The sequence below is a fragment of the Cebus imitator genome, unplaced genomic scaffold, assembly GCF_001604975.1.
Source record: "Cebus imitator isolate Cc_AM_T3 unplaced genomic scaffold, Cebus_imitator-1.0 Scaffold57, whole genome shotgun sequence".
NCBI classification, from domain to species: Eukaryota; Metazoa; Chordata; class Mammalia; order Primates; family Cebidae; genus Cebus; species Cebus imitator.
Window position 1 is genome coordinate 6,839,996 of NW_016107372.1, and position 10,936 is coordinate 6,850,931.

General features: G+C 36.9%; 1 protein-coding gene across 2 annotated transcripts in view; it reads left to right on the forward strand.

The window, feature by feature from the left end:
• Window positions 1–10,936, forward strand: part of CUL3 (cullin 3) — a 107,076-nt gene that overhangs the window by 84,549 nt on the left and 11,591 nt on the right. For both annotated transcript variants that reach the window (XM_017529025.2, XM_017529026.2), the window contains 2 exons: window positions 1,516–1,612; window positions 3,304–3,438. In XM_017529025.2, coding sequence (XP_017384514.1) covers window positions 1,516–1,612; window positions 3,304–3,438 — 232 coding nt within the window. The remainder of the gene's footprint in view (window positions 1–1,515; window positions 1,613–3,303; window positions 3,439–10,936) is intronic.

The following is a 10,936-nucleotide window of genomic DNA, read 5'->3' on the forward strand; positions in this document are numbered from 1 at the left end:
CCTCCCGGGTTCAGGCAATTCTCCTGCCTCAGCCTCCTGAGTAGCTGGGATTACAGGCACACACCACCATGCCCAGCTAATTTTTTGTATTTTTACTAGAGACTGGGTTTCACCATGTTGACCAGGATGGTCTCGATCTCTTGACCTCGTGATCCACCCGCCTCGGCCTCCCAAAGTGCTGGGATTACAGATTTGAGCCACCGCGCCCGGCCGACTTGCATATACTTTAAAACTTGACGCGGGTTGTACAGAAATGATATTTTTTATGCTGATGCAGGAGATAGGTATTTTTAAATAGCCCATATCCTGGATCTTTGTTGAGCATTCAGCATATTGACATGTATCTTTGTAAGGTGAGGTAACTAAGAATTTAACTTAAAAAGCTTCAAACATTCTGGTGCTCTTCCAACTACCTTCTCTACATTACCATAGCCAGTTGCTTTCATTGTGAATCAGAAGCACTAGCACATTATTAACCTGTATCTTCAAAAAAAAAAAAAAAAAAAAAAACAACTAGATTTGTCTTTGAGAACATAGACCATTTGCCAGGAAAGCAACTAGGTGTTTAATCCATGAATCTTGCATACTGTCTCCACCACCACAATTCATAAATCCTGTGGACAGTCCGACTTCACCCTGATCAGCTGCATGAGCCTTATTCTAATAGTGAATCAGTATAATCGTTTATACATGCACACAGATACACTTTGTTGCAAGAGTTCACGATGTATCTGCTATCCAATTAGTTTTACCTGCCTAATCCAACTGATTTAGATATTGCTCAGCCTCTTGAGTTCACAGAAATGTTGGGTTTTTTCCTCCCCAAGGTCCTCATTTTTTTACAAACGGTAGAAAGGCAAAATGACAAGGGAAAGGAATTCTAGGAGTGAAGGGATGATTGTTATACTGGGGCAAGAACCACGGAGTAGCTTGGGCTTTGAAAAAAGGTGATATGGACAGTGACAAAAAATATAAATATAAAAATTCAAAAGTGCAAGTTTTGAACAACAGCAAAGGAAGGGCGTATCCTTTATAACTTTAATATGTAAGAAAAGTTGCGTAAACTTTTCCCAGAGGAATATTTTATAAATGCCCTTCATTCAGCATTAGTGCATTAAATATTTTTTGTGTGGTATAGAAATATATTTTGTACTGTTGACGTCTACTACTGGCATACGACAAATTGATTATTGGGTTACTATGGAGAAAGGTGGTCTTAATAGCAGGGGCTGAGCAGCAGTAGGCTGGGGCAGAGTGCACAGTAGAAATTATTTAGTGTGCTGTCTTTGTCATGCAGTATCTAGCTGAGTTGCTTAGGGCTCTCTCAGGGTTTCTCTCTTCTGTAGAAAGTTGAAACTGAACTTGATTCCTCAGGTTTCCTTTAACTTTTAAAGTCTGTACATATACGTGTATGTGTGTGTACACACACACGTTTAAGGGATGTTATTCTGTACTTTGTAATTTCAAATGTGTAAGTTTGTTTGATTTTCTAAAACCTTGTTTGATTTGCTGAAGGTTCTACTTAGCCAAACACAGTGGTCGACAGCTCACACTCCAGCATCATATGGGTTCTGCAGATCTCAATGCCACATTTTATGGACCAGTTAAAAAGGTAAGTATTGATAGTTCGAACATATTAAGTAACTTAGTCTATAGAGCTGATTTGTGATTTATGTTGACCTGGGTAAATTGTTTATTTCTCCACCTGTCTCACATGTTAGAAAGGTTAAAAATCCTGGCTTTGATTTATTACTTCTGTTCTCTCACTTGCTAACTGCAGTTTTGAAAATATTAAAACTACACCAGTATAGCCTTCTCTAAGGACTAAATATTAGGATAATTACATATTTTATTTATAAAATTAGGTTTAAGAAAATATTGCATAAAATAGTAAAACGTAAGTTGATTACAGAGCATACAAAGCCATGAGCCCCTTTTCAAAACTCTGTCACCAACAATCTTTATTTCTAATGAATCAAGATTGGGAAAATTAACACTCGATGTGTTGAATATAAAATGTTATTAAAGTCATTTAAAAAATTAGTAATGGACAAGTGATTTGCCTTCATTTTTACAAAGCAATTACTTTTTTATATCTAAATTATGAGGTTTAGAGTAATTATTTTCATTACTTGGTATGAATCAGGATTATTTGCCTTCAAAAAATATTAAGTCTTCTAGAAAAACTGTATAGAAATACACCTAAATAGTCATCTAAGCAGCAAATAAGTTTAATTAGGATTTTACTAGTTTGATATGATGAATCACTGTTAACATCAGTTTAAGTGTTGCTGAAAATGCCTGTAAGTATTCTAATTTTTATATTTAATTGAAATGAGAAATAGCTCTTTGTAATAAATTTAGTTGAATGATATTCAACACATGTACTTAAATGTAAGTGGGAAGGACAAGGAAACTAAAGAACTCATCTTTTAATTACTGCTAGTTTTTGTTTTTAAAGAAGGTTTTTTGCCCTAAACAGTCATGTTCTTTTGAAGTTTATTAAGCAGATCAGCAGATTTTTAAAACATAATGCATATGTTAATTTTTGAACAGTTAGAAAGTTCCACTTTGCATCCCCTAAATTGTAAAGCAGGAAGAGGCTTTGAGAACAGTTCCCCCCTCTCCCCCTGCCCCCGTGCTGTGCTATGCTATTTTTTGATCTCTTGCTATTATCAGGCCACGCAAAAAGAAACCAAATTCTCTTAACTTTTGGTGGTAGTGCAACAGTAGTGGTGTTTTGTAAGTCCATTATTATTATCATCCCATGGTGTACTGTTAAAATAATCGCAGCATTGAATATATGGAATTGATTAATTACTTAGATTTCCTTTATAGGAATAAGTTATATAGTTTTGTTGAGGGGGAGGATGGAGATTATGGAACCTATTTCTGAAACATACTGTTAAAGTTACCAGGAAATTGGTCAGTTATGGTGGCTCACGCCTGTAATCTCAGCACTTTGGGGGTCTGAGGCGGTGAATCACTGGAGCCAATTAGTTTGAGACCAGCATGGGCAACATGGCAAAACCCCATCTCTACAAAAAATACGAAAATTAGCCGGATGTGATGGTGCACACCGTCCTAGTTACTCGGGAAGCTGAGGCAGGAGGATCGCTTGAGCCCAGGAGGTTGAGGCTGCATTGAGCACTGTTTGTGCCACTGCACTCTAGCCTGGATAACAGAGTGAGACCCTGTCACTCACATACATACATAAATACTTACATGCATATATACATAAATGTTACCATGAAATGGTAAATGATTGTTATCTTCGTTTATATTTTTTGAAAAATGAAACAGGAAGATGGATCTGAAGTTGGTGTTGGAGGTGCACAAGTAACTGGCTCTAATACACGGAAGCACATATTGCAAGTCTCCACTTTCCAGATGACCATATTAATGCTCTTTAATAATAGAGAAAAATACACCTTTGAGGTATGGATTTTGGTTATATACATTTTAACTGTGTTGTTTCTAACTCTCACTTGTTACTTGAGTCTGTATTGTATGAGTAACGTTTAGAGAGTCTCTTTGGATACCTTTAGAGGAAACTGCGTAAAATGGGTCATGGAACTGTGTGAACATCTTACGTTTATTGAGTTATGTTTCACGATTTTTAAATTATAGAAGTATTTTAAAATAAAACATGCCTTACATAAGTGCGTACTTTGACGAGTTTTAGGTGATTGCACCTGTGTAACTATCATCACAATCAGGAATATTGCCCAAAAATAGAGAGTATTACCTCCAAAATTTCTTTGTACCCCCTGCCAGGCCATTTCCTCCTACCACCTCAAGCCTCAGGCAACCAGTGACCTGCTTTATGTCACTGTAAATTAGTTTTGTCTTTTTTGGATTTTCATCTAAATGGAATCATATATTTATTGTCTCTAACCTTTAATCTTTTATCAGTTCACCTGTTAATGGGCATTTTGGTTGATACCACATTTGGGCTGTTGTGCATATAACTGGCAAACTGTGTCCCAAAGTAGTTATACCATTTTTTACAGTTGCTGGCAATGCAAGATGGTCCAGTTGCTCCACATCCTCCACAGTCTTTAGCATTTGAGCCACTTTAGTTGGTGTATAATTGTATCTCAGTCTGGATTTAATTTCCTTCCTTCCTTCCCTCCCTCCCTCCCTCCCTTCCTTCCTCCCTCCCCTCTTCCCTCTCTTTCTCTCTCTCTTTCTCTCTCTCTTTTTCTCTCTCTGTTTCTTTCTTTTGATGACTGCTGATGTTGAGCATCTTTTATGTGGTAATATGACACGGATACATCCTGTTTGTTGAAGTGTTTGTATCTTTTTTGGGTTGTTTTCTTACTACATTGTAAAAGTTGTTTCATAAATTCTGGATACAAGTCCTTTGTCAGATACATGTACTGGGAGTATTTTTTTCAGACTGTTGCTTGACTTTTCATTTTCTTAATGGTGTCTTTTGAAGAGGAGGAGAGTTTTAAAATACTGAAAAAGTCCAGTTAAGCACTCTACTTTTTGTAGTTTGTGCTTTAAATCCTAAGAAATTATTGCGTACCCTGAAATTGTAAAGATTTACTTCTGGTTTTTCAGCAGTTTGTAATTTTAGCTTTTACATTTATGTCTGTGATGAATTTTAAGTTTAATTTTTTTGATATAAGGTAAGAATTTCCTCTCACATAGTGTTTCTTCCAGCATCATTTGTTGAAGGCACTGTTTTTTTCCCACTGAATTACCTTGTCATCATTTAAAAATCAATTGATCATATATGGATGGATCTATTTTTATGCTCTCTGATCTGTTTGATTGATTTCTATGTCTGTATGCCAATTTTATGCTGTCTCGATAGTGCGGTCATTTTTCTCTTTGTACCTGTCTTTTTTCCTTAGAGTAACTATAATATGTTTGCTTTTTATTTCCCTTTTCCTTTTCTCCCAATTAAAATATGATTTACTTACATTAAATCCAGTTAGTCTTTTCCTATACATTTAAAGGATGTTTGGGGATTAAAATGAAGCTCATGTGATTCATATTGTTTACATTTAAGATAATGAATGAACATTTTGAAAGACTCTAAAATTACTTCCATATTGGTACTTAATTGAAAACCAGTTTTCAGATACAGATGAACACAGGAAGAAAAATAGTGTGTTTGAAATTAAGAGCAAGAGTAAATTCTAGGCCTATTTAATATTCATTTCCTATACTCCCATTTATGTATTCCATTTATGTGGGAGTATGGAAATTAGTATAAGAGAGGATCATTTTTATGTGATATAGTTAAAGGGAATGTTTGAAATCTAGATATTTTAGTAGCTCAGTGGCTAAATTGAGAGGTTTTTCTCATGTATTTCCATGTGGATCTTACCTGGGGAGTAACCTTGATTTTTTTTTTTTTTTTTTTTTTTTTTTTTTTTTTTTTTTAACCTTGATTTTCAACCACAGGTTATATTTGATTGAGTTCCAAGAATATTGATCAAGCATTGAGTACCTTATTCAAATGTAGACTTTTCAAACAGGGGTGGAATTAAATTATCTCTCAGAGCTGTTTTTGTGCAGTCATTTTTTTAATCTGCGGTTCTTAATGGATAATATATTTTAAATAAAATTAGCTACTTGGTAAATGCTAGCGTTGGTTTTCAGAGTCCTGGCTTATAAAGAACTGGTAAAAATAATGGGATAATCAAAAACACAAATTCATTTTTTACAGCTGCTATTAGAATTGCTGGAAATTTTAGTGATTCAAGCCTTTCCCTTTCCCAACTGCCTGCGTTTATTGATGCTAATGAGCAGTTATTAGATGGAAGGTTAAAATTAAGTAGAAAATACCTCTCATTTTTCCAATTTTGGCTAAGTCACAAAGCAGAAGCTGATTGTAGTGTATGTAGAATGCCATCCATGCCTGTGGCCTTCTGGCTGCTGACGCCTCAAATCTGGGGCATTGTGAGAAAGCACAAGAAATAAATGTATCTTTACTCACACCATGTGTTTCTCTACAGTTTGCTGCTCATGTTTTATTAGCCAGCCTTTTTACAGAAATCACCTCCACAAATTAGTGGAGATAGTTAAAAATATTTAATAATTTAAAGGAAGGTGAACTCTTTATTTTTTTAATATTCTATATGAGTTCAGTAAGATGGCGTATTATTTAATGCCACATGGCAAATCTCAAAAGTTAGTGATTTAAAACAACCACCAGCAATTTATTATCTCTCATGGTTTCTGCGGGTTAGGGATTCAGAAGATAGGTAGTTCTGGCTTGGGGTTCGTGAGATTGCAATTAGATGTTGGCTGAAGTTTTGGTCATCTGATGGTTTGACTGGCGCTGGAGAATACACTTCCAAGGTGGTAGCTGTTTGTTCTGGATGTTGTTACGTGGCCTTAGTTTCTCTCCACATGGGCTTTTTCATGTGGCTCTTTGTTCTGAAATCTTGGTGGCTAGTTTTCCCCAGAGCAGGCAATCTAGGAGACCCAGAAAGAACCTGCAGTGCCTTTTTCATCTATCCCTGGAAGATACATAGCGTCACTTCTCATTTTCTTGATTGCCCAAGTCAGCCCTGATAGGGTGAGAGGGCCACACAAGATTAATGTATACCAGGGTTATTACAAGCGGTCATAGAAGCTGACTACAGCAGGTGGCATTAATTTGTAGTGTCATATTTAATCTATAGTAGTCAAGCTGCTGCTGTTTTTTTTCATTAGGTTTTTTGAATGAATAAAGGTAAGTTTATTGTGATTTAGAACAGCTAAAAGTAAGAAATATATACAGTGGTGGTTTGTACCTTGAATCTTAGTAATTAGCAGTGGGTTTTTGAAAGAGGTATGGATAAGAACTAATACATATTTTTCTTAATGTTCTTTATGTTTTTATAATTTTATGAGAATGAGTCTCAAATATAAACTATGGATAGTAGCATTATTAATGTCAGACAGAATTTAAATAGAAAACGGTAATATTTGATATTCATCAAGAATTTATAGCAGTCGTTAGTGACATAACTTTACAATGTGGAAAAGACAGTGAAAGTACAAGGGGAAGTAGACCACTCTAGAATCATGAAAATCCCTGACAAATGTATTGACTAACCAGACAATTGAAAAGGGGGATATAGAAAATTTGAATAACACAATAGCAAGTTAAAATTGAAGGCTGTATAGCAAACTTCAAACTCAGAAAGCAAAATAGACATGCTTTCAGGAAATATCTGAGGCTAGCATAACTTTTTTGCTAAAACTGAGCAAGGAAAAGAGAAAGAAAGCTAAAATTCAACATTTTGTCTTGCTCGTCAGATCCTAATATACTGAAAGCATCCATCTTAAATATTAGCAAGTCATATTCAGTAGTGTATTGAAAGAATAATGCACTGTGTCCAAACAGGATTTATCCCTAGAATACAAAGAAGGGTCAGCGTAGGGAAATTTTTTGAAAAGATCATCATTAAGATATTCTAATAATTGTAAAAATAAGCAGTTGCTGTATTGCCAGTCACCATTTTAGGCGAAAACCATTTGATCTCTACAAACGAACAAAAGGTATTTTATAAAAGTTTCAGTCCTCATTCCTTATCAAAGTGGGATAAGGAATTGCCACCTTAGAGTGAAATGCCCATAGAGTCATAGCTTGTATCTAATGACAAACTTAAGCATAATAGTAGTTAGTAGGAAAACACTAGATACGTTTCTATTAGAGTTTGGGAACAAGATGAAAATGCCTGTCACTACTACTACTGTTAGGCCTTGCTCTGCAGGTTCTAACTATATACCAAGAAAAGAAAAAGGAATGAAATGTGTAGGTATCAGGGAGAGATTGAAAAAAATTTTTCAAGATCTGTAGACAATATGATTGTCAATTTGGCAATACATGGTGATCGGTGAGAAAACATTTCTTTAGCAGAGTTTTGTTGGAAAAAAAACACCCTTTCTGTAAACGAGCATGAATCAGTAAATGACATGAAGGAAAGGATGTTTTATTAAGAATCATAACCTTACCAGGAATCATCCTAACAGGAAATGTAGACAGGCCACTTAAACCAAGAAGACAGTAAAAGCTAAAGAATACAAAAGGGGAATGTACCCAAGAATTACATGTTATAAGTGTGCTGTTTTTAAAAGTCACCTATAAATTCAAGGAAATCTGAATAGAAACTTCCAAAATTTTTTTTAAATAAAACTCGACAAGCTGATTCCATAATTCATCTGGACAAGCAAATGCACAAGAATAGGCAAAACTACTTTTGGAAAGGAAAGGATCTTGGTTAGGAAAGCTCAGTGAGAAGGGAAGGAATTTGTCCTAATAACAAAACATACCATAATATGTTTTTAAAAATTTTTAATTTTTATGGGTACATAGTACGTGTACATTTATGGGATACATGAGATATTTTGATACAAGCATATAGTGTGTAATAATCACATCAGGGTAAATGAGGTATCCATCATCTTAGCATTGTTTCTTTGTGTTATGAAAATTCCAGTTGGAATTTGATCTTTTCACAAAATCCCATATTTCTTAGAGGCTTTGTTCATTCCTTTTCATTCATTTTTCTCTAATCTTGTCTTGACTCTTTATTTAAGTTGATCTTCAATCTCTGATATCCTTTCTTCTGCTTGATAGTTTGGCTGTTGATACTGGTATGTGCTTCATGTAGCTCTGGTGCTGTGTTTTAAGCTCCATCAGGTCATTGATGTTCTTTTCTAAACTGGTTATTCTAGTTAGCAGTTCCTGTAACCTTTTATCAAGGTTCTTAGCTTCCTTGCATAGAGTCAGGACATGCTCCTTCAGCTCAGAGGAGTATGTTAGTACCCACCTTCTGAAGCTGCCTTCTGTCAATTTGTCAGACTCATTTTCTGTCCAATTTTGTGCCCTTGCTGGCAAGGAGTTGCGATCCTTTGGAGGAGAGGGTGCATTCTGGTTTTTGGAATTTTCAGCCTTTTTTGTGCTGTTTTTTTTTCTCATTTTTGTGAACTTATCCCCCTTCGATCTTTGATGTTGGGGAGCTTCGGATGGGATTTCTGTGTGGACATCCTTTTGGTTGGTGTTGATGGTATTCCTTTCTGTTTGTTAGTTTTCCTTCTAACAGGCAGACCCCTCTTGTGCAGGTTTGCTGCAGTTTGCTGGAGGTACACTCCAGACCCTGTTTGCCTGAGTATCACCAGCAGAGGCTGCAGACCAGCAAAGATTGCTGCCTGCTCCTCCTCCTGGAAGCTTTGTCCCAGAGGGGCACCCACCAGATGCCAGCTGGAGCTCTCCTGTATGAGATGTCTGTCGACTCCTGCTGGGAGGTCTCTCCCCATCAGGACCCCTTAAGGAGGCAGTCTGTCCCTTAGCAGTGCTGGAACACTGTGCTGGGAGATCCACTGCTCTCTTCATAGCCACAGGCAGGAGCATTTAAGTCTGCTGAAGCTGCACCCACAGCTGCCCCTTCCTCCAGGTGCTCTGTCCTAGGGAGATATGAGAGTTTTATTTATAAGTCCCTGACTCAGGATGCTGCCTTTCTTTCAGAGATGCCCTGCCCAGAGAGGAGGAATCTAGAGGGGCAGTCTGGCTACAGTGGCTTCGCTGTGCTTCGGTGGGTTCCACCCATTTTGAACTTGTTGGTGGCTTTGTTTACACCGTGAGGGGAAAACTACCTACTCAAGCCTCAGTAATGGCAGACACCCCACACACACACACACCACTAAGCTCAAGTGTCCCAGGTCGACTTCAGACTGCTGTGCTGGCACTGAGAATTTCAAGCCAGTATATCTTAACTAGCTGGGTTCCGTTGGGGTGGGACCCACTGAGCAAGACCATTTGACTCCCTGGCTTCAGCTCCTTTCCAGAGAAGTGAATGGTTCTCTCTCGCTAGGGCAGGTGCCACTGGGATATGAAAAAAAAAAAAAAAAAAACTGCAGCTAAACTTGGTGTCTGCCCAAACAGCCACCCAGTTTTGTGCTAGAAACCTAGGGCCCTGGTGTAGGCACACGAGGGAATCTCCTGGTCTGCGGGTTGCAGAAACCATGAGAAAAGCACAGAATGTGAGCCACATAGCACAGTCCCTCAGGGCTTCCCTTGGCTAGAGGAGGGAGTTCCCAGGCCCCTTGTGCTTCCCTGGTGAGGCAGCTCCCCACCTTGCTTCTGCTCACCCCTTGTGGGCTGCACCCACTGTCTAACCAGTGCCGTTGAGATGAACCATGTACCTCATTGGAAATGCAGAAATCACCCACCTTCTGCATTGGTCTCGCCGGGAGCTGCACTGGAGCTGTTCCTAGTCAGCCATCTTGCCAGATCTCAAATTCGTCATTTCTAAAAATTCAATTTAATTGGTTTTTTAGTTTGTGGGAGTGGGAGGAGGGTAGTATTAAGACCTCAGTTCTGTGCATTACATCAAATACAGAATTCCACATAAATGCGAAAATCTAAGTACAAATCTATATAATAGAAGAAAATGTAGAATATTTTGATAACCTTAATATGAGAAATGTCTTTTTAAAAATGTATTACAAAAATAACAAAAAGATTAACAGATTTAACCACATAAGAAGTGACAACATGTTTATAATGAGATACTTTAAGTTAAACATAGAGACTAGGAGAAATTATTTACAACAGTTGAAAACCATGATCTTTAAAGAGCATCAGTAAATCAATACGAAGACAAACAATTGAGTATAAAAACATGCAAGGAGCATAGATAGAGAAAGTACAGAAGATTACAAATATCCTGTAAATATAAAAATATTTTTTCTGGTAGTGGTCATGAGAAGTATAAATTAAAATAATGAGATTTCATTTTTAGCCCAACATGTGAGCAAAAGAAAAAAATCTGGTGTTGAAGAGGGCCGTGGGGGAGTGGATATTCATATACTATTGTTGTGGGGGGTTAAATTGTTAAGCAACTTGAAAGGCAGTTGGTTAGTATTTATCAAATATTTTTTAAAATACGTATATTTTTTTTTTTTTTTTTTTTTTTTTTTTTTT